The 26,143-nt window shown below is 45.8% G+C and overlaps 2 protein-coding genes across 2 annotated transcripts; both read right to left on the bottom strand.

Moving 5' to 3' along the window:
* Positions 1-8,170: 8,170 nt before the first annotated feature.
* Positions 8,171-17,413, bottom strand: LOC116558209 (tumor necrosis factor receptor superfamily member 10D-like). Its single transcript, XM_032288025.1, has 7 exons — positions 17,335-17,413; positions 16,928-17,039; positions 15,597-15,862; positions 14,977-15,008; positions 14,385-14,567; positions 10,787-10,853; positions 8,171-10,599 (listed from the first exon to the last, which is right to left on the bottom strand). Exons 1-7 carry the CDS (start codon positions 17,411-17,413, stop codon positions 10,466-10,468), a joined length of 873 nt encoding a protein of 290 aa, XP_032143916.1. The 3' UTR covers positions 8,171-10,465.
* LOC116558490 (tumor necrosis factor receptor superfamily member 10D-like) lies at positions 17,061-26,076 on the bottom strand. The gene is made up of 3 exons (XM_032288531.1): positions 25,768-26,076; positions 22,371-22,473; positions 17,061-17,902 (listed from the first exon to the last, which is right to left on the bottom strand). Exons 1-3 carry the CDS (start codon positions 25,825-25,827, stop codon positions 17,610-17,612), a joined length of 456 nt encoding a protein of 151 aa, XP_032144422.1. The 5' UTR covers positions 25,828-26,076; the 3' UTR covers positions 17,061-17,609.
* Between the last annotated feature and the right edge of the window lie 67 nt (positions 26,077-26,143).

Raw genomic sequence — 26,143 nt, forward strand, 5'->3', positions numbered from 1 at the left:
TGGGAGTGGAGCGCAGCATTACACCCCGGGGACGTGGTCACTTGTAGTTACTCCCCGCAGTCCCGGGACGGGTGGTTGTGGCCGCTGCGGTAACCCAGGGATTATGGTTTGATTCTGGATCCTGCCCAGGCTGGACAGCACAAGGGGAAGGAGGGGAGGCGCCTCCCACTGAGCTGCTGTAATGGGGTAGTGAGGGTCAGAGGCTGCACTGGAGGCCCGTCCTGAGCCTGCTCCCTCCCCGGGACGCCTGCCTCTCCTCTTCCTAAACCCTGATCTCCCTCCCGGCCTAAACACTTCGGTCCACTCAGCTGCTGCTCCCACTCCCTCCTCGCACAGCCGCCTCGCTGACCACTGCACTCCTGCCGCTGCTTCCAGCCCCCTTGCTGCTCCCACCCAGCTCTAAGCTTCTCTGGCAGGGGCCTGGCACCCCTCAGTAGGGGTTGGGGTACTGCTCCAGGCTCCCCCTGCTTCTCACCTGCCCTGCCCATGAGCTCCTGAGTCTCACTTGAAGCCCTGGGCTGTGAGCTGTGGCTTGAATCCTCCACAATCCTCCAGTCTCACCTTTCCTCTTCTTACACTTGACCTTGCTTTTCCTCCTGCTCTATTCTCCCATTTTCCTCTGTTTTCCCCCAAGCCAGCACTAGGTAGGGCTCTCTGTGTATGACCTTTCATTATAGGTGACTCCAAATGTCAGGAAAAGGGACTCTGTGCCCTTTCTCCTGACATTAGGACCCTGCCCAAAGCCCCCCTCCCCCAGAAAACATACAGGCAATAAACATCCTGTAAAGTCCCCTCCAAAGATGAAGAGTTTGGCCTGTGTGCTCAAGATGGCAAAGGTGAGAGTCCAGTGTCGGGCTCCACCCAAATACCAGCCCCTCTCCCCAAATCCTCAATCACCAGTGTGCAGGGGGAAAGAATTTCTGAATATTTGACAATACATCTTTGGCCACATTTCTGATCACATGCATTAGTCAACTGCCTAGAAGAAGTAGGATATCAGGGTTAGCCCATAGAGGTGCAAACACACACACACACACACTCACACACACAGAGCTGTGATTCCTACTGAGAATGTGTCACTTTAGATCTGACATCACTGCTCTTTTGTTTTCATTTTTTCTAACTAGGAAAGAATTAACTGACTTGGATATCCATTTCTCTGACTTGTGTTTCATATATTGATCAGTAGTTTAAACTCCTTTAAGTTCATTTTTTAGAATTTGTGTTGTCTGGAAAGACAGGCTTCACGCTTCCCAAATACTGAGAACAGATTTCTGTTTTTTTATTTGCCTATTCTTTTTGTCTTAGATTTTAATGTACAGAAATTTTAAATTTTAAGTAGTTAAATCTATGGGTGCACTTTTGTTTCTTGGTCGTAAGCTTAGAATGTCCATTGCTCAATATAAAATAAGATGAACTTCTCTAATTTCTTAAGGAGGTTTTATTAAATCATTAGATCTGTAGCATATAGTGATATAAAGTCCATGGACATTACTTCTGATGTAGAAAGTGTGACGTTGCCCTTAATTTTTCTATGTTACTCTCATCTGTCCAACCCCAGTAAGCGACTGATAATTCCCTTCCTCTCAACCTTGTGGTTTATGGTGTTTATGGAAGTTTCACTCTGTAGGCAGAAAAGTGTTAGTCATTTCCGGTGCTGAATTCTCAGGCCGTCTCCAGGCTCTGAGCTGATGGGTGTGGCAGAGCTGAAAGCGCCGGTGCTCTGATTACGTGGTTGGTTCCAGTGGCAGCCGCACCCTCTCCTCCAAGAGCCACCTAGTGAGCATCAACTCAGGAATGCTGGAAGTCGTTTTAAGATTAAAAAAATAAAACCCTTCTCACCACAACTGTTCAGGAAACATCAATGTTTTGAATCTTTGTCCCCAAAACCAGGAGCAGAGAAAAAAAAATAATAGATGTTTCTTATTATGTCCCAGCCATGAATACCTGGAAGGAGGATCACTGGGGCCATTTCAGAAGCAGCCTACCACCGGCCCCATGTGGGCGCAGGGGAGAGAGGCCTTTGCCTGGAGGATGGACAGGGAGTGTGACTGACAGTGTTTGCCGATGTGAGTCGCTAGACCCTCTCTCTTCTGGTGGTCCGTGAATCAGAGCCTTCGCACTACATATTGGAGTCTGGCTGGCCTGTTTGAGGAACCTGTCTCTCTACAATCATTAGATTTCTGCATGAAGATTTAGCATAAACTCCCTGTATAGGATAAAACCATTTTTTTTTCTTTTTTTCTTTTTTTGAGACAAGGTCTCGCTCTGTTGCCCAAGCTGGAGCACAGTGGTGTGACCTCAGCTCACTGCAACCTCTGCCTCCTGGGTTCAAGCGATTCTTCCCCCTCAGCCTCCCAAGTAGCTGAGATTACAAGTACCTGCTATCATGCTGAGGTAACTTTTGTATTTTTGTAGAAATGAGGTTTCGCCATGTTGGCCAGGCTGGTCTTGAACTCCGTATCTCAGGTGATTCACCCACCTTGGCCTCCCAAAGCCCTGGGATTACAGGCATGAGCCACCACACGGAGCTGAATTTTCTACAAAAATTCTTATCATTGTCAATTGTCCTCCTGTTCTAAGAACCAGAATAGGAGAACGATTTTGCTAAATGGCTCTCAGCCCCCATTGAGACAATATGATGCTTGCTTATTGATACTATTAACATGGTACATTATTTTTGAACACATTCACATTCTCAGAATAAGCTTTTACTTTAGATTTTCTGAAGTACCCTCATCTATATGAACGTCATTAGTCTCCTAAAAGCTGGGGAGGAGGTAGCTGTGTCTTGTTGGAATGGTGGAAATTGCCTAAAAGTAGCAGAAAGAGACTTTATGGGAATGGAGGATATTCTCTGTCTTGATTGCATAATGGTTACATGTAAGTATATAGCTGTCATAGAAGAAGTGAAACACTTGAGAAGTGAACAGCTGAGGTTGTGTGCAACGGCTCACACCTATAATGCCAGCACTTTGGGAGGCTGAAGTGTGCAAATCATTTGAGTCCAGGAGTTCCAGACAAGACTGGGCAACATGATGAAACCCTATCCTGCTAAAAATAAGCACTAGGCTGGGTGCAGTGGCTCACACCTGTAATCCCAGCACTTTGGGAGGCCGAGGCAGGTGGATCATGAGGTCAGAAGATCTAGACCATCCTGGTTAACAGGGTTAAACGCTGTCTCTACTAAAAACACAAAATATTAGCCAGCCATAGTCTGAGCTACTCGGGAGGCTGAGATAGGAGAATCGCATGAACCCAGGAGGCGGAGGTTACAACGAGCAAAGATCGTGCCACTGCACTCCAGCACAGGCGATAGAGCGAGACTCCATCTCAAAAATAATAAAAATAAATTTTAAAAATTAATACATGAATTAGCCAGGCGTGATAGTGTGTATCTCATCCCAGCTACTCAAGGGGCTGAGGTGGGAGGATTGCTTAAGCCCAGGAGACTGAAGTTGCAGTGGGCTGAGATTGCACCACTGTATTCCAGCCAGGGTGACAGAGTAAGCCCGTTTTTTTGGTTTTGTTTTGTTTTTTTAAGTGAACAGTTTACTGCATTAACTTACATCTCAGTGAGCAAACAGGGACAGAGAATCTGTGAGCTCTGCAGGATGGGAGGTTTATGATCATTCCCATGGACACCAAAAGAGAAGACCTGACATGGTCCTGTAGCTGGCTGCTTCTCAGGGTCACTACTGGAATCCACAACTCCTGACTCTGATCAAGAGGCTTCTCCACTGTCTTTTACAGTCATCTAAAGGCTGAAGGTTCTCAGGTGAAAAGGATGAATGAAAATCAATGAATATCACTTGTTTCTTTATATGTTCTTTAAATGAGACTGTACAAAACATAGCCTCGTATTCTTGGCCCTCCCTCTCTAAGGAGAGTGGTGTGTAGTGCGGCGCACACACATCTTATTGAATCACTTGTGAAGGAAAAATAAATCTTGGGACTATAAAATCACGAAGCCAAAGGGAAAAGTCAAGCTGCGAGCTGTGTCCGGCAAACCTGCCTCCCATTTTATTCCTAAATAACATAGCTACAAAGTATAAAAAGCCACATACCGCCCTCACAATTCCCCCATGAGGCAATTCTTTGTGGGCCTCAAGATCCTTACCCTAAAACAGTTCTGCCGAATTTCACCCCGGCAATGTACCTTGATAGCTGATTTTCACAGGTGCGGGACAGAAAGTCATCCCTCTGCCCACCTGAGACAAATGTTTATCTGATTGCCTTGCCACGCTGTTGTTAATGAAAAACGCAGATTCTCTGAGCCAGACTAAGGTATGAGTGACTATTCCTCTACCTCTACCCTTTTACGTACAAGTTGTGTATTCAGTGAAAGGCTGATCAAAGACCCAGAAGCATGCAAACTTTTGTCTCTTATCTCCCTATGACCTGGAAGCCTCCACTTCCGGTTGTCCCTCGCTTCTGGACAGAACCAATGTACATCTTACACCTATTGATTAATGTCTCATCTCTCCCTAAATATATAAAACACAGCTGACCCCAACTATTTTGGGACATGTCCCAAGGATCTCCTGAGGCTGTGTCACGGGCATGTCCTTAACCTCGGGAAAATAAACTTTTAAAACATTTTTATGGGCTGGGCGCAGGTGGCTCAAGCCTGTAATCCCAGCACTTTGGGAGGCCAAGGTGGGCGGATCACGAGGTCAGGAAATCGAGACCATCCTGGCCAAAACGGTGAAATCCTGTCTCTACTAAAATACAAAAAAATTAGCCGGGCGTGATGGCATGCACCTATAGTCCCAGCTACTCAGGAGACTGAGGCAGGGGAATCGCTTGAACCTGGGAGGTGGAGGTGACAGTGTGCCGAGATTGTGCCACTGCACTCCAGACTGGCAAGAGAGCAGTCTCAAAAAAAAATCTTAAAATTTATTTCTATATTTATTTTTGAGACAGAGTCTGGCTTTCCTGCCCAGGTTGCAGCGCAGTGGCAGGATCTCTGCCCTCTGTAATCCCCGCCTCCCAGGTTGAAGGGATTCTTGTGCCTCAGCCTCTGGAGTAGCTGGGATTACAGGTGTGCGCCACCACACCCAGCTAATTTCTGTCTTTTTGGTAGAGACCAAGTTTTGACCAGGTTGGTCTCCAATTCCTGACCTCAAGTGATCCATCGGCCTTGGTCTTCCAAACAGCAGGAATTATAGGCAGGAGCCACTTTGCCTGGTCACAAAATAAACATTCTAACTTAATTAAGACCCGTCTCAGATATTCTGTGTTCACACTTTCACAGTCCCAAGGTTGGGGGGAGGGGTGTTGCTGCCCCTTGGGGTGCGCTTCTGGCTCAGGGCCTGTTTGCCCCCCACCTCCCTCTGTCCCAGCCTCAGGGAATGAGGCTGAGTTGGGTGTAAACAAAGGTCCCCTGCCCCAGGCCCTGTGCTTTCCACAGATGGAGACACGGCCACCCTGGGACCTGCTCCCAGGACAAGCGCAGCCGAGGCAGCCTCCCTCCTCTGAGCTCCTGCTGCAGCCACACTGTCTCCCTCCCTCGGGCTCTCACCCACTTTGCTTTCTGCCTCTGTAGCGTCCATCCAGCCTCCCCAGGTAGGTACTCAGCCCTGTGTGAGGGCTGATTCTCTGATGACCTTGACTTCCCACAGTGCCTTGGGTGCGGGGGAGGCCAGGCAGCATGGGTGGGCTGTCTGTGGATGGGAACCTGGTGGGCGAAGAAACGGCAGGTTCCCCACACAGGGGGCTCTCCGAGTTCCCCCCTTGGGTTCTGGTCCTGATGTGGGATCTTCTGCCCTTTCTGAACTGAGTCCCAACTCACCTGGATGTCTCGGTGGCTTTCTCCACCCGGCTCAGTGGATGTTGTTCCACGGCTTTGCACAGATCCTGCCCTTTAACTCCTGGAACCTGCTCATGAGGCAGCTGAGCCTCACAATGAGATCCTCCTGGCCAGAGCTGATGCAGCTAGCCTAAGGGGATGTCTTGTGCGGATGCTAGTGAGATGGGTCAGCAAAACCAGGCGGGGCCCCGCAGTCCACACCCTGCAGGATGCCTTGGAAACACTGTCAGAAAAATGTATTTACAGGTGTAACTATTTTTTAAATTCTGAAGCTAATATATTAGATGTTTTGGTCAGTATATTCATTTGTCTCATTCTTTTTAACAAAAGCATAGTATTTTCTTTCATGGTTGAACTATGGCTCATTTTACTGTTGCCTTCTGTGGATAGTTGCATTTGTTTTTGAATTCTTACAGACTGTAGCAAATCACCTTGTAGGAATCAGGTATCCAGATAGCCATGTGCACTACTTAAAAGCAAAATTGTGAAGTCAGTAATTATTTTAAAATGGTTTAGATATTGACAAATTGTCCTCCAAAAGAACATTGTAACAAGTTTACTCTCACACCAAGAATACACAAGCGCATTCTACACCCTTGCTACTCTGAACTTTCATTCTTTGCTAGTCTAAGAAGTAAACAATGGTACATCTCACTGTTGTGTTTTGGTTTTCTCCACGTTATTAGAGGATTTTCAAGGGTCCGGGAGTTTTCTGAGTTTAGATGATCTGCAGACCCCAGATTAGACAGCCGGGGACAGTGGCAGGGAAGACTGAATTCCCAGCTGTGCACTTGGGAAACCGTGGTCAGCTGGGGCCAGTCCCTGCCACCCACATGCCTGTGAATGGTTAGCCGCAGGTCCAGTGCTCAGTAGTCCACGGGCCAGCGCCTGTCATACAGGAAGGACTACACAGCCCCTCCGGAGGCCCTAGGCAAGCTGACCTAGGCCCTGAGCTCCAGCAAGGAGGGAAGGTGAAAGAGGAAGGGAAGACGGACAGGTGTACGGTGTTGTTGGGGGACAAGGTTGGATACAGTAGAGGGGGGAGAAGAGGGTGGGAGAAGAGGATTCAGGATTCTATTGGTTTCATGAGAAATGGCATAACTATAAGACAATCCCATTCATGATAACTACAAAGAATAAAATACACCCTTGACAAAAGCAGGAAGCTGGAACCCAGGAGGTGGAGGCTGCAGTGAGCCCTGCGCTCCAGCCCGGGTAACAGAGTGAAACCCTGTCTCAAAAAAAAAAAAAAAAAAACCACCTAAAGAAGTGTACATTACCTTTTGTCTAGGAGGTGACTTTCATAAGATTATAATCAATGACAAAATAAATACAACAGTAGATTACATTTCTTTAAAATTTCTGCACATGAAAACATTTGACCAAATAAAAAGGCAAACAAGCAAGCAGGAACCTATGATCTGCATTTAAGAATGTGCATGGGCAGGGACGCATGTCTCAATAGGCAGATGCAAGTTGTAAACCATCCTGAAAAGGGAATCAAACACCTAATCAATGTGTGAAACCTAAGTCCCAAAATAAGCAAATGCATGTTTAAGTTAATTTCTTCTTAGTTGAAGAAAACAAAAAAGCAAGCACATCAGATCAAGATTAATGAAGTGTTGTTGGAACCAAAACTGTGCATGTGTGTGGTGTGCACAGGGGTGAGTGTGTGTGTGTGCAGAAGAAAATACCTCTGCATATTAACACAGTAGTTCTATTTCTTTCAGGAAGCCATCCTATGCCGTTGGTCGGAAAGTTGCCCAAGATTGATTTTCAAATGCACACACAAACTCTGGGCTCTAAGTCCATCTGGGGACTGCAGACTCCCTTCCTCACCTTCAGAGGGGCACTTGATACTGTGTGTTGGGAGTGGACCAGACTGGAGTCAAAGGTCAGGGAAAGGGTAACTGGCCTAGAGATCAGGAGTCAGCGTAGGGCACACCTGGGCCTCCTGGAGCTGTGGGCGAGATGGAGAGTGGGTCTTCCAGGGCAAGGGCAGCAGAAAATGGGTCTCTGAGGTGCCTGCTGGGCTGAGCCACCCGAGTCCACTGATGGGGATGCAGGGAAGAGCTGGTGTCCCTCTCCCCAGAGGGAGGAGCAGACAGGAGAGAGACAGGGAGGAGGTGTGAATTCCAGGACCCAAGAACCTGGCACTTTAACATCCAGGGAGTCATGGGCAGAAACCTCCCCAACCCACCCCGCCATACCCCACCCCCCAACCCCGCCAGGCAGGCCAAGCCTGAAGGCAGACAGGGGACAAGTAAGGAGTCCCAGCAGGAATGAAGCCCTGGCCTCCTGTCACTCAAAGCTGTTTCACAGGAGGAGGGAAGGATGGAAATAAACAAACGCCGCATCTCTTTTTATATAAGGTTTCATGTTTATTTTGGACAAAATTCATGAACATATGAGCTTTTCACATATAACCAGGTGTTATGTGCTATTTGGCCTGGGTATACAGCAAAACCAAAACAAACAAATTAACACTAAAAACTCCCAACAATTTTCATGTTGTCAAGAAGCTTACTTTACAAAAATAAGCTTAACCAACACTGATAAGGCTGATATTCTAAATGCATCTTCAAGGAAGGCCACTGCAGAAGGGACAAGGGAGCTGGGACCAGACTGGCTCCCTCTGAGCTCTGAGGCCGAGCGTCCTGCACCGAAGGCCTAGGAAAGGCAAAGACCAGGAGGCAGCAGCACCCTGTGCCTTCCAGAAGTGCAGGGGACAACACGTGGGATGCCAGATGGAAGTGGGGGAGGATGGAAGTGCCAAGACCAGAAAGGCCACCCCCTCCCAAAGATCATGGATACAATACTGTCAATGTGCTGAAATCTTCAGGGAATTCTAACTGTCTCAGCCAAACCAGTCCCGGAGCAGGACAACAGACAATGCCTTGAGACGGCAAACACGGAAACCCCTAGAATGACTACAACTGTAAATTATCCTACCACGACTGCACTACTGTGGAGAAGAGTTTGCTGGAAAGAGGACAAAATGATTACTGAGGCTTTTAAGTAAAATAATAGAATGGGACACAAGAACGAAGCATTACTGCATCAGCCATTCTAGATTCCGTTGTCACAGTGTTTAAGAACTAGTATTTCTGAAATCTGTCAGATGCTTACAAAGGGACCAAGCCCCTCAAATAAGGAATCTGTACCCTAAAATGCAGCTCAGGAATCTGTACCCTTAAATGCTGTCCAGGGGCTCAGCATCACAAAGCACCAGAAGCGAGAGGGGCTGCCCACGCCTGAGTCAGCAACCATTTCATACCATTCCCAAACACCGTCTACTCTTCCCTCTCGATGACAAGGCAGATGCTCGGGCAGATGAACACCCGCTCTGCTCTGAGCCCAAAGGACGCCCAAGATTCACTCCTGTTCAGCTGTAAGGGCACTTGACAGAGAAGCTATTCGCAGTCTCAGATCTCACCCAGTTCTCACTGTCCTCATCTGCTGTGGACAAGCAGGAAGATGCAGTCTCATGCCTGTCCCAGCAGGACCGACCAGACACATGGCTTCCCGTAGATCCCACGCTCACCAAAATCCTGGGCATATGTAAACATCTACTTATAAATAAATAAATATTTATTTATAAATAAATACTGCTATATACCTCTAAAATTATCAAATAAGACAGGCCCCTTGAGAAACTGCCAGCCATCAAACCCTGGTCCGGTCACAGGGCGTAGGAGGAGATCTGGAACACAGGCACTGCCTCCCAAAGAGGGAGGATTTCTCCCTCCGTAGCTACTTATATTTCTAGTCATTTGTGACTGCTGGTTTGCATACAGACAACCCAGGTAAACAGCCTAATAAGTGCATTTCTTAAGAGTTTTTCCATGCTTACGTCATTATAAAAAATCGGAAAATAGAAAGATGTATATCATATAATACTCAGAAATACAAATTATTCTCCACCTAAGGTGGGGACAAGCCCCAATAATCGTATCTTAAAACTCAAAACTCGAAGTCGAACCCTCATAACTCCACATGCTCATGACTTACTATGGGGCTATGTCTTGAAAATCTCATCAAGTCGAAAATATCCTAAACTAAAAATATAGGTAATAGCCAGATCATCCAGTTCCAAAGTTAAAAAACTGTAAGGCAAACCATTGTCGCTGTGTGGCATCTGTAGTTAGATGTAATTAAATGCACACACCAGCCGAGATGGAGCCTACAATATAAGAAATAGAAAAAAGACTTGTCTCAGGATGAAGAACTGAAAATAATGACATCTTAAAACCACCGTTTTTCTTTTTAAATGAGACTGAGTTTCACTGTGTTGTCCAGGCTGGTTTCGAACTCCTGAGCTCAAGTGATTCATCCGCCTCAGACTCCCAAATTGGAGGGATTACAGGCATGAGCCAACGCATGTGGCCTAAAACCACCCTTAATATGCAATCGTATAACTCTATGCCACCAAGGATCTTATATAAATCTCTGAAATTTGCTTATCATAGTCAATATTCCTTAAAAATGACTCCAAGTGCATGGACAAAGTTGTAGGACCTCAGGTAAGCTGCACCGTATTGGACAGTAGTTTGCTGAGGCGTGGGTCAAGCACTGGAGTGTCTCCTCCAGGCTGCTTTCCTTCGTGGGAGAAAAGGTAAATGAGGGAAGCTCTGGTTTCCTGAAGAGATTCTTTCACATGCAGGACGTAGCAGAGCCTCCGTCACCTTCTTCATAGAGAAGCTTTTCAGCGCCCACCAGTTGGTCTTGAAATGTTTCCTTTGCATGTCGTTCTCCCGGTGTCACCGAGGCACCCAGCAATGTGTTGACTGAGAAGACAGAAGAGGAGACTGACGGTCTTGATGCTCCAGGGACAATCAGCCCAGGATCAGCATAGGACCCCACGCTTCCAGGAGCGAGTGCTCCAGAAGAGGCCTCTCAGCTATGGGGACAGCAGGTATGACATTGTCCCTATTCCCTGCTCTCCTGTTGCATCTCCAGCCACAAAATACTTACTCTCAGTGGGGTCAGCATCATTCACCGGAACCTGCAGCCTCCTCCTCTGACACCCTTCGGCTTCTGCCTGTTCATGAAACACACGGTGGGGAAGGCTGTGATCAGTCAGGAGTCTTGCAGTCCAGTACTGACCCCAACCACCAGCCAGCCCTGACACCAGCAGCACCTCCCCTCTGGTGTCTCCATGAGATGGAGATAACCCTCTAGTTCTGCATAGCTCTCAGGTTCTGTGTGACAGTGGCTCATTGAGACATAAGTGAAATGCAGTAAATGCTCACTGTGTAAGTGTTCTGCCCAGCTCTGACTACTGTATACACTGGTGTAATCATCCCCTGATCAAGACAGAGAACATTCCCACCACCCCAGCAAGTCCCCTTCCGCCCCATCTAATCAACTCCCACCCACCTTCACAGGAGATGATCACTTCCTTACAGAATTTTTACCAGCAGAAGTCTCAGCAGAAGACTATATATGAGGGCACCCAGGAAAACCTAACAAAATGATTCATTCCAAGACTGTAAATGATCTTGGATCATTAATACTGTACTATATCAATAGGGTAATTAAATAAAACATCAATCTCTATGGAGGCTAGAAAGACATTTGGTAAAATTACACACCAATTTTGATCTTTTTCTAAACCTTTAGAATAGTTGGCTGCATTCCTGATGAGAAGAATTTCTATATGAAACCAAAAGTGAACACCATTCCTAAGGGTGACACGTTGGAGGCCTTCCCCAGAAATCAAATCAGGACCCAAACCCTGCCTTCCTAAGCACAGCTGAACATTGTTCCAAAAGGTCTGGTCTAGGCAACAAGATGGGAAACAAAAATGAGGCAAGACTCTTGGAAGGGGGCAGACACACTAATCATTTTCAATGTCATTTAAAATCCCTAAGCATGAAACTACAACACTGAAATATAAGTGTATGTCTGGAGGGCTGTTAAGAACATAGCAGATGCAGTAAGTTTCTAATAGAATGACAGGGCTATCCAACTCATATGGATACAAAATACTCAACAGCCATGAGAAGAAACAGGAATAGCTTATTGGAAGAGGAACACAAATCACAACTCAGTTACAACAAAATACATGACTCCAAATGTTATCTGCTTTCATAAGGAAATACTAAATATTTATAAGATTTTTTTTTTTTTTAAGACAGTCTGTCACCCAGGCTGGAGTGCAGTGGCAGGATCTCGGCTCACTGCAACCTCTGTCTCTCAGGTTCATGAGATTCTCCTGTCTCGCCTCCTGAGTATGTGGGCCTACAGTCATGTGCCATCATGCCCATCTAATTTTTTGTATTTTTTCTAGAGACAGGGTTTCACCCAGTTAGCCAGGATGGTCTTGATATCCTGACCTCGTGATCCACCTGTTTCAGCATCCCAAAGTGCTGGGATTACAGTTGTAAGTCACTGTGCCCAGCCTCTAGATTAATCATTAATTTTAAAGTGAATTGAAAAAATGTGGAAAGTAATTGAATCATGTGGGTGAGTTTTTTCCTATCCTGTTCTTGTGTAGTGAAAAAGACTCAAAACATCTGATGGTTTTATAAAGAGCAGTTCCCCTGCACATGCTCTCTTCCCTGCCACCATGTAAGATGTGCCTCTGCTCATCCTTCACCTTACCTTTGTGAGTCTTCCCAGCCATGTAAAACTGAGTCCATTAAACCTCTTTTTCTTTATAAATTACCCAGTCTTGGGTATTTCTTCATAGCACTATGAAAAGGGACTAGTACAACTCCCTATTCACCAGATAATGCTGGGATATTTGTCTAGCCATATGCAGAAGAATGAAAACTACACTCCTACTTTTCACCATATACACAAATTAACTCAAGGTGGATTAAAGGTTTAAAAGTAAGACCATGAACTATAAGAATCTTAGAAGAAAATCTAGAAAAACACCCTTCTGGATATCAGCCATGGCAAAGAATTTATTATTAAGTTCTCAAAAACAATGCAGCAAAAGCAAAAACTGTCAAATGGGACCTAATTAAACTCAAGACCTACTGCACAGCAAAAGATACTGTCAACAAAAAGAAACTATCAACAAGCTGGGCACAGTCACTCATACCTATAATGCCAGCACTTTGGGAGGCCAAGGCAGGCAAATCACCTGAGGTCAGAAGTTTGAGACCAGCATGGCCAACATGATGAAACCTCATCTTTACTAAAAATACAAAAATTAGCTGGGCATGGTGGTACATGCCTTCAATCCCAACTACTAGGGAGGATGAGGTAGGAGAATCGCTTGCACCCAGGAGGTGGAAGTTGCAATGAGCCAAGATCATGCCACTGCACCCCAGTCTGGGTAACAAGAAAGACTCTGTCTTTAAAAAAAAAAAAAATTTAAAAAAAAGAGCTGGGCACAGTAGCTCACAACTGTAATCCCACGATTTTGGGAGGTTGAGGTGGATGGATCACAAGGTCAAGGGATCGAGATCATCCTGGCCAACGTGGTAAAACCTTGTCTCTCTACTAAAAATACAAAAATTAGCTTGGTGTGGTGTCATGCCTGTAGTCATAGCTACTTGGGAGGCTGTAGCAGGAGAATCACTAGAAGCCAGGCGGCAGTGGTTTCACTGAGCTGAGTTTGCACCAGTGCACTTCATCCCGGCAACGAAAAGAGACTCCATCTCAAAAAAAAAAAAAAAAAAAAAAAGAAAGAAAAAGAAAAAAGGAAAGAAAAGAAAAGAAAGGAAGGAAGAAAATATCAACAGAGTAAACAGACAACCTACAGAATAGGAGAGAATATTTGCAAATGATGCATCTGACAAAGGTCTACTATTAAGGAACTATATGCAACTTAATTGAACACACAAAAAAAACCCCATTAAAAATGGGCAAAAGACATGAATAGGCATGTTTCAAAAGAAGACATACAAGTGGCCAGCAAACATGAAAAAATGCTCATCATCATGAATTATCAGAGAAATGCAAATCAAAACTACAATGAGATACCATCTCACACAGTCAGAAGGGCAATTATTAGAAGCCAGAAACAACAAATGTTGGCAAGGCTATGAAGAAAAAGGAACATTCATATACTTATGGTGGGAATGTAAATTAGTTCGGCCACCGTGGAAAGGAGTTTACAGATTTCTCAAATAATTTTAAAACAACTACCATTTAACCCAGCAAACTCACCAGATATAGAAAACAAAATAAAACAAATCATTCTACCAAAGACACCACTATCCATCATAGCAATAACATGGAATCAACCTAGGTTCCCATCAACAGTGGACTGGATAAAGAAACTGTTGTATATATACACCATGGAATACAGTATATATACCATGGAATACACCACAGAATACTACACAGCCATAAAAAGAATAAAATGATGTAGTTTGCAGCCACATAGATGGAGCTGGAGGTCATTATCCTAAGCAAATTAATGGAGGAACGCAAAACTAAATACTTCATGTTGTCATTTATAAAAGGGAGCTAAACATCGGGTGCTCATGAACATAAAGATGGCAACAAAAGACACTGGGGACTACTAGTACTATGCCCACTACCTAGGCCAGGAGAGCAGAGGCACTGCCCACTCCCACTGCCTACAGAGTCTTGTGCATCCTCAACTCACCAGCAGATGCTGTGTCTCATCTGGCGACTGTACAGTCACACCTGTCAGCTCAGCCAGCTCCTGACCTTTGATTTCCTGCTCAGGGACCTGGGTGGGCTGGAAGTCTCTATCACTCAGGGTCTCGTTGCAGGCATTGACCTCATCCTCAGGACCTCGTGAGGGATGTGAACACCTGAAAAAGACCTTGGGAAGGGCAAACTGCTCACTTAAGTCCACACCCCGGGCTCAGCTTCAGGGTTTGCAGTATGCAGCTGGACCTGCTATCCCCAACCCCTTCCAACGAGGTCACCCCAGGCAGCTGAGGCTCAGCACATCTGGGACCCACTGCTGAGACAGGGCAGGCAGTCACCCCATCCCCAGCGTGCAGGCTGTGGGTGAGGGTGTCACCCAGGCTGCAGGAAGGACAGGGATGCAGCATGGCCAGCCAGTCTGTGTGGTGCTCAAAATGGCCATTTATCCCCAGAGTCCCCAGACCACTTCAGAGAGTCAGGGTCATTATGAGGACCAGGGATTGTGCCCACACTGGCGCTGCAGTGGACAGGAAGCAGTTCCTGAACCCATGATGCCCCCAGTTTTCGAGAAACCAACTTACTCTGTCTACACGTTCAGGGTCCCCTCCAGCACCTGGAAGAGAAGGAGTCTCCTTAGAAGGCGGGGAGGGGCCCATGCAGCACCTCCCTTCCAGAGGGCAGTGGGGGGCAGGGGCAGGCTGGGGGCTAGACACTGGACAAGGAGCCATAGGCCTGGGGACAGAAATGGGACCTTGCAATTCAGGGACACCCTGGGGAAAGGGGATGAGAAGGGGAACTAGAATAAAAACAAACACGTGGAAAATCTGTTTTCAGCTCTGTGTTCTGCTCTGACCAAGGCTGAATAACTCCTGTGACTGCTTCTCATCCTGACCCTTGTCATCCAGTTGAGGAGCTGACTGCCCCCTGTCAGGCTGGGCCTGAAGACAGGAGGAACTGGCCCTGCCCTCCTGATCTTGGCTGGGTGATGAGGGGTCCCCCATCCCCAGGAAAGAGAATGATGAGACCAGGTTCCTGGGGGGGTGCACGGGATGTGGGGATGGGGTGATCACAAGGAGGAAAAAAAGAGCCAGGCCAGAAATACTTAGACTAGGGGCAGGGACAGACATTTCTGTCTGTGGGAACAGGATGGGAGAGGGCAGGGCAGAGAGTGTCCAGTGCCCCGCCCTCAGCCAGCACCTACCTGAGCAGATGCCTTTCAAGCAAGAAAGGACTTTCCTCCACAGTGAAGGCTTCCAAACAAACACAGCCACACCCGGAATGAACACTAGAAGTAAGACCACTACGACGGCTATGGTGGGAAGGGGAGAGGCAGGAGTCCCCGGGCTGGAGGTCACTGTCCCCTCTGCAGCTGGGGGTTTCCCAGTGGAACTGGCAGCTGATTCGTTGATGCACTTGATGTCACTCCAGGGCGTACAATCCCATACCTTGACCATCTCTCTGGGGCACCTGGGTACAAACAGGAAGGAAGAAGGGGGACTCTTGATGGAAAGCTGGCCAGGTGGGATGAAAGAGGAGCCACCCTCCCTGCCCAATGTCACTGAGAAGGCGTCAGGGAAAAGACAGGCTCCTTGTGTCTGCAGGCCCCCACCCCATGCTCCCTGGTTGAGGGTGGGGAAGGGTCTGAGCATGCGCACTTCAGCCCCTCGGCCTCCCTGCTCTGGGGTCAGAGCTGCAGTTCCAGGAGCCTTCTGTGCTGGGCACACACTGAGCTTCCCTGGGCTGCAGGGGAGGCCTGCGTTAGGAGGAGCCGCACTCCAGGGGAAAATCACAAGCCCATGTGGCCAAAAGCTGAGCCCCATCCTCCAGTTAACCCACAATACAAGTGAGCCCTCGCCCCTCCCTGTCTGCTGGTTCCTCCCAGTCACAGCAAACACTGGAGGGCCAGAAAAGAGCAAATTACTGTTTTCCCCTAAAAGTCAAATAGGAAAAAGAAGGACTTATTTAGAAATCAGGGGTCAGGGGCAAGGCCGGCTGGGTGGGCTCAGCTCTTCGTGGGAACTTAAGAAAGCTCCACCCACGGCCTTACTATGACTTTTGTGGGCCAGGGGTACTTTTGTCTTTATGGGTCCCTGTCTGCATAAAAAATATCAAAAATTACATTTTTAAAAATCAACTTGGAATAAGGACAAATAAATACAAGACACACTGGATTCAAGTGTTTTCTTCTGATTTCAAAAGGAAATCACATTTCCTAGGTCCCCTGAAAAGTATCAAAGAATCTAGAAAGTCACCTCCTTTGCCCAATGAACACTTCGGCCTGCCCAAAGGGACTCGTGCTGGAGAGGGTCGGGAAGGGGCTGCTGCAGGGGGAAGGGGCTGCTGCAGGGGGCAGGGGTGGGGACAGGCAGATGGACCAGGAGGGGCCACCGCAGGCTCAGGAGACCCCACAGGCTCAGGGATGCCTCATGGGGCTGGAGGCTCCATGGGGTCAGGGGAGAGAAAGGGGTACCAGGTGACTCGGGTCTTCTTGGGTTCCTGAAAGCTGTAGGGGCCCCCTGGCTGCTGTCTCACCCTGTGCTGCACTCCTGGCACTTCTCAGGAAAGTTTTCATTCTTGAAGGTCCCGTTTTTGCACTGACACACTGTGTCTGTGGTCGTGGTGCAGGGACTTTTCAGATCTTCACCTGAAGACAGAGCAAAAGGTTTTGGAAATGAGTTTCCCTGACATATCCCTCGACCCTTCCTTACCACCCAAACCCCCTCCCACTCAGTTCAGCTCAATTCAGTTCACCAAGAAGCTCTGAGGGCCAGTTTCTGCACCAGCACACTTGGGGCTGATACAGAACACCCACCGTTCGGCTGTCACCAATACTCAGAGTCATACAAAAGGACCATGATTCATTATTTATTACATCAGATTAGGGGGAAAGCATCACTTAGATCACATGGTGAGTAGCAAGGGAGGTGCAGGGGCATCACCTGAGGGACTCTGCAAGGAGAGGAGTCCTTGCGTGACTTCCCAAAAGCCCTGGCCCTGCTGGGGAGGAGGAAGGGGCATGAGAACCTGAAGGCCGAGTGAGGCCGAGCACTTGCCAGGAGAACAGAGCCAGGGGTAGAGTTGGGCACCGGAGCAGATCCGTGCCACCACTGAAACTCAGCCCTGTCCACTCAGCCAGGACTTCTCTGTGCTCTTATCATTCCCTCACCCACTTGCAGCTGATGGTTTAGAAGATTTCCCAGCCAGGTGGCATGTATTATAAAAAAGATTTCTTTCTCTTTTTTTGTTTATATTCAACCGAAGTCACAATCACGGAACAGGGTATGATGAACACCAAGCTGGACTGGAACTTGGTTCCCTGACTCACATCGGCTACAACTCCCGCCTCATCACTCCGCACGCCACCTCTGGGCAAGGGGTCCACACATTCTGTACCTGGTTTACAAACTGCACATGAGAGGCAAGAAGGCAAATTGTTGAAACTACTGGTGTAATCATCACCCTCTGTGCACCCGGTACAGGCTCCATTATATGGTGATCTATAAAATCCTGGGAAGAGAGAGAAAAGCCAATTAGTGAGTTGCCAGAGAATTCCCAGAGGCTGACAGTGGCTGGGAAACTCCTCTTTTGGCCCTCAGTGGAATCCAGACAAAGAAATCCACTCTTCCAGGCTTGGTCTTCTCATCAATTCTGTATCTATTACATACTTTTGACTGGTACTGCTGACAGAAATATAATACAAGCCACATAAGAAATTCGAATTCTATGAGAACCATATTACAGTAGTAAAAGAAATGAGGTGAAATTAAGTTTAAAAATCTATGTTTAACCGAAAGTGTCTAAAACACTACATTTCAATATGTAATCAATATAAACCTTTGAAATATTTACTTTTTTTTTTTTTTTTGGAGATGGAGTTTTGCTCTTGTTGCCCAGGCTGGAGTGCAGTGGCACTGTCTCGGATCACTGTAACCTCCATCTTCCAGGTTCAAGTGATTCTCCTTCCTCAGCCTCCCAAGTGGCTGGGATGACAGGCGCCCACAACTGCATCCAGTTAATTTTCAGTATTTTTAGTCATGACGGTGTTTCCCCATATTGGGCAGGCTGGTCTTGAACTCCTGACCTAAGTGAACAGCCTGCCTCGGCTTCCCAAGGTGCCGTGATTACAGGTGTGAGCCAACACACCACACCACACCATGCCCAGTCTACTGTTTTGTTTTGTTTTTTAACAATAAAATAAAATAACAAAATAAAATCCAACCTCTTCGACATGTGATCTGCCACGCTGCCCACCTGACCTGTCTGCTGTCCACTCACTACAGTGGCCCTGTCTTTGCTCAGTATCCCCGAACCCCTGCACCCTGGGCCTCTCATTCCTGGGGAGGCTACTCAGGAGCACTATTTCTGGCTCTCTGCAACACTAGACCTGTCCAACTTTGGATACTGACGAACATCACCATCCCTGAGACACCCTGCCAACCTCATCTCTGTCTCACCCATCACTTAATTATTCTTCATGGTTCCTATCAGAAATTTCTGAGTGTTATGTCGATATGTATGTCTTAATACTACCCCAGAAAAAGGTTCCATGAAGACAGGGCCTCTTATAAACAGCATTAGCATGGTGCCTGACTCACAGAAATCAGCCAACCTATCCCTATGGAATAAAGAAAAAGAGAGTGCAGGAAACTGAAGTCTGGAGGCACACAGAGACAAGGGCATGATAAGGGTGAGACAGCAGTCCTAGATTGTGCCTTCCGGCTAGCACTACAGACCCAGCATTCTGGCCCACCTCCACAGACTCAGCCTCCAGGTCTGCCCTAGTATCACATCAGTCCCCATTAACTCACGCTCCAGGACCTTCCCTGTGGACCTAGTGATGGAACCCATCACAGCACCTGGCTGACACTTGCAAACTCAAGTTTAAGGTCCACTCCAGTGCCAATTCAGCCCCCATGGACACAGGCCTCAGGTCTCCTCTCTGGATACAGCCACTGACCACCCTTGAATCACACATGGCCTGCCCAGAATCTGTGGACAGGCTGACTGGTGAAGGGCATTCCCTCACAAAGCCAGTCTGTAAAGACTAGAATAAGTCCCTGCCTCTTCAAAGCACACATTCCAACACATTGCCACAGGCTCCTGAGCAATCAGGGAACCATGACAGCACCAAAGAAACAAAATAAAGTACTGGTAACTAGCCTAAACTAATAGAGAAAGAATTGAAAATGCTCATCTTAAAGAAGCTCAGTTAGCTACTGGAGAACACAGACAACTACATGAAGTCAGAAAAACAATACATGAGCAAATGAGAAATTTCATATACATATAGACACCATACTAAAGAACCAAGCAGAATTTCTAAAATCAAACAACAGAATAGCTGAAATAAAAATTCCACAGAGAACGTCAATAGCAGAGTAGACTAAGCAGAAGAATCAGTGAGCCTGAAAACAGATAATTTGAAATTACCAAGTCACAGAAAGAAAACGAAAATAAAGAATGATAAAGACGGAAAAAGCCAACAGTACCAATGGTTACCATGGAGCAAAACAATATATGGATTATGGTGGTCCAAGAAGCATCAGAGAAAGTCAAAGGAACAGAAAGTATAACAAAAAATGACCCAAATCTGGATGGGAATGGCCATCTATATTCATGAATCCCAAAGAACCCCAAATAGATCAAATATGAAGAGTTCTTCACCAAGATACACCACAAAAAAATTCCCAGAAATCAAAGGCAAAGAGAATTTTGAAAGCAGCAAGAGAAAAGCAATGTACAAAGGATACCCTATAAAAATATTGATGGCTTCTCAGCAGAAAACCTGCAGGCCAGGAGATAGTGGAATCATACAAAGTATAGAAAGGAAAAAAACAAACAAAAAAACCTTGCCAACCAAGAATACTACAGCTGTCAAGTCTGTCCTTTAGAAATGAAAGAGCAGTAAATACTTTTATCAGACAAAGAAAACCTGTGGGAGTTCATCTTTAGCATTTCTTGCCGTACGAGATATTGACGTGCAGAAGAACGATATAAGACACCATATCACATGTAAAAATCAACTAAAAATGGACCAAAGTTTAAACATAAGCCCTGAAAATTTTAAACTACAAGAAGAAATCATAGGGGGAAATCTTCATGGTGATGGTCTGGGCAATGATTTCTTGGCTATGACCCCAAAAGCACAGGCAACAAAAGCAAAAATAGATGAGATTACAACAGACTCAAAAGGTTCTGCACAATAAAGGAAACAATGAATGAAGTAAAGAGACAACCTACAGGATGAGACAGAGATGTATATCCAAAAGATTCAAGATTTTGGTTAATATCCAAACTACACAGGAACTCAAATATCTCAACAGCAGGCAATCAAATAATCCAATTAAAATGGACACACGGGCAAGGGACCTGAATAGACACTTCTCAAAAGAAGACACAGAAGTGGCCAACAGATACATGAAAAAAATGTTCAGCATCACTCATCTCCAGGGAAATGCAAATCAAAGCCACAATACAGTATCACTTCACACCTGTAAGAATGGCTATCGTCAAAAAGACAAAAGATAACAAGTGTTAATGATGACAGGGAGGAAAAGGAACACTGATACACTGTCGGTGGGAATGAAAATTAATACAGCCATTATGGAAAACAGGATGGAGGTTCCTCAAAAAATGAAAAATAGAACAACTATATAATGTAGTCATCCCCTTTTTATCTGTGGGTTCTATAGCCCTGCTTATCTGTGGGTTCTGCATCTGTGGTTGCAACAAACCACAGATCAAAAATCTGTGGAAAAAACAATAAAAGTGATAATACATCAATAAAAGTAAATAAAAGGCAATGTAGTATAGCACTTATTTACATAGCGTGTCTATTGTATTAGGTGTTACAAGTAATCTAGACATGATTTAAAGCATATGTGCCTGGCTTATCTGCAGTACCATCCCAATTTATATCAGGGACCTGAGTATGTGCAGTTGCTCCACGGAAGATATTCCCTTTGAGTAGAAGGAAGGAGTGTATAACACATTGTATACACCCAAAGGAAATGACATCAGTTTGCTGAAGAGACATCTTCCCTCTGATGTGCACTGGAGCATTAGTTACAATGGTCAAGACAGGGAATCAACCTAAGTGTCTATCAGCGGGTCAAAAGGTAAAGAAAATGTGATACACAGACACAATGGAATACTATGCAGCCTTACAAAGAAAGAAATTCTGTCATTTGTGACAGTACGGATAAATTTGGAAGATACTATGCTAAGTGAAATAAGCCAGGCACACAAAGACAAACGCCTCACCATCTCACACAGGTGGAATCTGAAAAAGTTGATCTCAGAGGTAGAGACTAGAATGGTGATTACCAGGGCTGGAGTTGGATGCTGGGTTGAAGAGATGTTGGTCAAAGGATACAAAATTTCAGTTAGGGGGAAAAATTCAAGAGATGTCTTGTGGGACATGATGACCACAGTTGATAAAACAATGTATCGTACATTCCTTCCTTCTACTCAAAGGGAGTATCTTCCACGGAGCAAACTGCACACACTCAGGTCCCTGATATAAATTGGGATGGTACTGCAGATAAGCCAGGCACATATGCTTTAAATCATGTCTAGATTACCCGTAATACTAATACAATAGACACGCTATGTAAATAAGTGCTATACTGCATTGCCTTTTACCTACTTTTATTGATGTATTATCATTTTTATTGTTTTATCCACAGATTTTTGATCTGTGGTTTGTTGCAACCACAGATGCAGAACCCACAGATAAGCAGGGCTATAGAACCCACAGATAAAAAGGGCAAAGAGGGCTCTGTATCCATACAGCTGAAAATTGCTAAGAGCAGATTTTAAGTGTTCTTACCACAAATACATAAGTATGTGAATTAGCTGGATTTGGGCATTCCACAATGCATACACAGTTCAAAACATCAAGAGGTACACCATAAATATATACAATGTTTATCTGTCAAATAAAATAAACTGATTGTTAAAAATAAGAGTGCACCTGGTGGACACTCCTCCTTGAGGCTGGGCCTTTGTGGCTGTGATGTCACTGTCTGCTGGGGAACTTCATCCTGCCAGGCTATGGTGGCAGGGGCACCTTGGCCCTGTAGGGATAAACCATAGACAGGCGTGAGCAGCTTCCAGACCTCACCCCTCCCAGGCTCCGTCTCACATTTGCTTCATCCCAAGTGACACAAACCATCAGAGCTTACACCTTTTTTCCAGCTCTGAACCTTCATTCTTTTGTATGTGTGTCTGTCCCTTGGCCTGTTAGGGCAGCTATTTTCTATAAAGAAAAACACCTCTGTATCCTTTCCTCATATTATAACATAAAATACCTTTACCCCAGAAAATGTGAGCAAGAAGAGTTATTTCTGTTTTTCTTTTGATAGAGTCTTGCCATGTTGCCCAGGCTGGAACGCAGCGGCTATTCACAGGTGTGATCATAGTCCACTACAGCCTGGAACTTCTGGCCTCAAGTGATCCTCCTGCCTCAGTCTCCCAAGCAACTTGGATAACAGGCACTCACCACTGTGGTTGGCAAGAAAACATTTTATAAGAATAAACACACACACACACACACACACACACACACACACACACACAAACACACAAACACACAGAGATGAGCCCTTCAAGCACAAACAGCATCTAATATATTTAGTTTGATCAAGTGTTTAATTAACCAATGGGTGAATTCTCTCACACGCATAAACACACATGGACACACACATAAACACACATTTTCACAAATGAAGTTTATAATATATATAACCTTAAAGAAAGTCAGGATATAGCATCGAACATTAAGTCATTAACTTCTGCTTTACAAAGGACTTTGACAAGCTGTTCCCACTAAATATCAAAGTATCACATAAAAAGATGAAGCAGCAATTCCGGGATTCTGGCCATGATCTCTGTGTTATAAATGATGACTAGAAGACAACTGGAGAAATAGAAATAGAGGCTGCATATTAGATAGTGGTAATGCGTTGATGTTAATTTCCTTGTTTGTAGAAAGTACACACTAAAAATTCAGTAATTGCATTCATCATGTCAACAGCTATTATTCAAATTTCTTTTGTTTTCTTTTTTTTAACTTTTCTTAAACTGGGATTGTTGTAAAGTACAAAATTAATTTAATTGTAAACTTAAATTCAATTACATTTCATCTAATTTTGCCTCTGAGCAAAAACAAAATGGTTACAATAAAAGCTACTTATGTTGGGCTCAGTTCAACTGCCTGGATCTAAACAAGATAAAATGTAGCGTTGGTCCACATCAAGACCGGTCAAGTAGTTGCTGACAGTGAAGCTAAGGCATGTTTCCCAAATCCTTCCTTCTCCAGCTGGGCTCCCTCTAGGTTCAGGCAATGTCTGCGTCTCCTTTCTCTGCTCTTACATTGTCCCTTGGCCTGTTAGGGCAGCTATTTTCTATAAAATGAAGGGTTTTATAGAAACCAATGAAGGGTTTATAAGGTTTTTTTTTAAAATCCTTTCAGAAGACCAACTTTTCATTTTGTCAAATCTTTTCTTTTATTATTTCTTTGAGATGGGGTCTCCCTCTGTCATCTGGTTAAAGAGCAGTGGCATAATCTCTGCTCACTACAAACTCTGCCTTTTCTGCCTCCTGGGGTCAAGCGGTCCTCCCACCTCAGTCCCCCAAGTGGTGGGGACCACAGACAGGCATGTGCCCCAACACCCATCCAATATCTGTATATTTTGTACATCTGGGATTTCACCTTGTTGCCCAGACTGGTCTAACTCCTGACCTCAAGCATTCTGCCTGCCTGGGTCTCCCAAAGTACTGGGATTACAGGCGTAAGCTACCACACACAGTCCATTTTGTCAATTGTTTTTGCAATTTGCATTCTATTTTCTTGATTTATGTTCCTCCTTGTTACTTTGTTTGGTTTAATTGTGTGTGCGTGTTTGTGTGTGTGAGACAGTCTCACTCTGTCGCCAGGCTGGAGTGCAGTGGCATGATCTCAGCTCACTGCAACCTCCCCCTTCCATGTTCAAGTGATTCTCCTGCTTCAGCTTCCCAAGTATGTGGGACTACAGGCGTGTACCACCACGCCCAGCTAATGTTTGTATTTTCAATAGAGACTTGGTTTCACCATGTTGGCCAGGATGGTCTCAATCTCTTAACCTTGTGATCCGCCCACCTCAGCCTCCCACAAATGCTGAGATTACAGTCAGGAGCCACTGCGCCGGCCTGTTTGGTTTAAATTTACACTTATATTTTATGATTGATTAATGTAGATCTTTAGGCCATAGGTTTCACGTTTTTTTCTTTTTTTGACGGGTTTAATGAGACAGTTTACATAATTAATAATTATGATTATTCATATAATTCACCCATTTAAATTTTATACTCCAGTAGTTTTTAATATACTCACAGCTATGCAATCATCACTATAATCAATCTCAGTATATTTTCATCACTCCAAAAAGGAACTGCATATCCTTCAGTAGTAATTCCCATCTCCCCAACCCCCAATTCTTTCACAGAGCACTGAAAGCTGGATATTTCACCCCCGCACTGTTAGCCACTTCCCACCAGTTTTCATGTTATATTGTCCTTATTATTTATTTTGAAATATTTTTCTCCCCTTTTTACTTATCTGATTTCTTAGAAGTGTGTTGTTCAATAACCAAATTTTAGAATTCTCTGTAGATACTGTTACTGATTTCCAGTTTAGTTTCATTAAGTTTAGTGATCATATTGTATGCTTTATAGCCCAGAACCTGGTCTATCTTGGCAAAAGTATCATGAGCATAGAAAGGAATGAGTGTTAGTGGACGTTCTACTCCTCCTCTTTAAATGTCAGTTAAATCTAGGTGGTTGACAGCGTTCAAATCGCTTGCCGCTTAGCTGGCGTTTTCATCTGATAGTTCTATCAAATGCAGAGAAAGCGGAGATTTAATCTCCTTTTCAATCTACTTTTGCATCATGTGTTTTTAAGCTGTATTAAAAACATGGCAAAACCCCGTCTCTACTAAATATACAAAAATTAGCCGGGCATGGTGGCAGGCGCATGTAATCCCAGCTACCGCTCTGTAGCTTCCTGAGGTTTCACTCAGAAGTTTCCATCTTGACTCCACCCCTCCATTGATTCTGGAACTTACTACCGGGCAGCTCAGCCTGGTCCTCGCTACACTGGACAGCCAGGAGGAGCACGCGCTCTGCTCCCTCGAGGCGGTGTCGCTCCAGCCCAGCCCGGGGACCCAGTTCTTCTCGAACTCCGACGACGGGTTCGTCCCGCCAGGAATCGCCAGCCGCAGGCGACCCAGGCCAGGCATCCCCGCCGCGTCCCCCTCCCCCTCTCCCCTCGGCCCCTCCCGGCCCGCGCAAGGCGCGCTCTTCCCAGGCCATCGACCGCGGCGGTGACTCACCAGGAGCTGGACCGCGAAGAGGAAGATGACGAACGGGAGGGTCTTGGGGCCCGTAGCCATGACCCGCTTCCCGCCACCGTTCTGGGTCCTGGCTCCTGCCTGGGTCGCGCCCTGCTCAGGCTGTCGAGACGGCCGGGACACTCTGTCCCCGAAGTTCCACGAGAAGGTGAAGGGAGGAGGTTCTTAACCACCTGAACTTTGGGTCAAAAGCCCCAAAATCAATCAGAAATCGGCCGAAAATCCTCCCCGTAGTGCGTGCGCGCTGATAACTTCCCACTCTTGCTCTACGTGAACCCAAGCTCGTCTGCCGGTCTGCTGGGATGGGCGGAGGGGTATATTCGGGTGGGAGGGGCGTGTTCCGGGGGCGTGGCCTCAG

The sequence above is a fragment of the Sapajus apella genome, unplaced genomic scaffold (genome assembly GCF_009761245.1).
Source record: "Sapajus apella isolate SASKATOON/1434 unplaced genomic scaffold, GSC_monkey_1.0 scaffold21, whole genome shotgun sequence".
In the NCBI taxonomy this organism is placed as follows: Eukaryota; Metazoa; Chordata; class Mammalia; order Primates; family Cebidae; genus Sapajus; species Sapajus apella.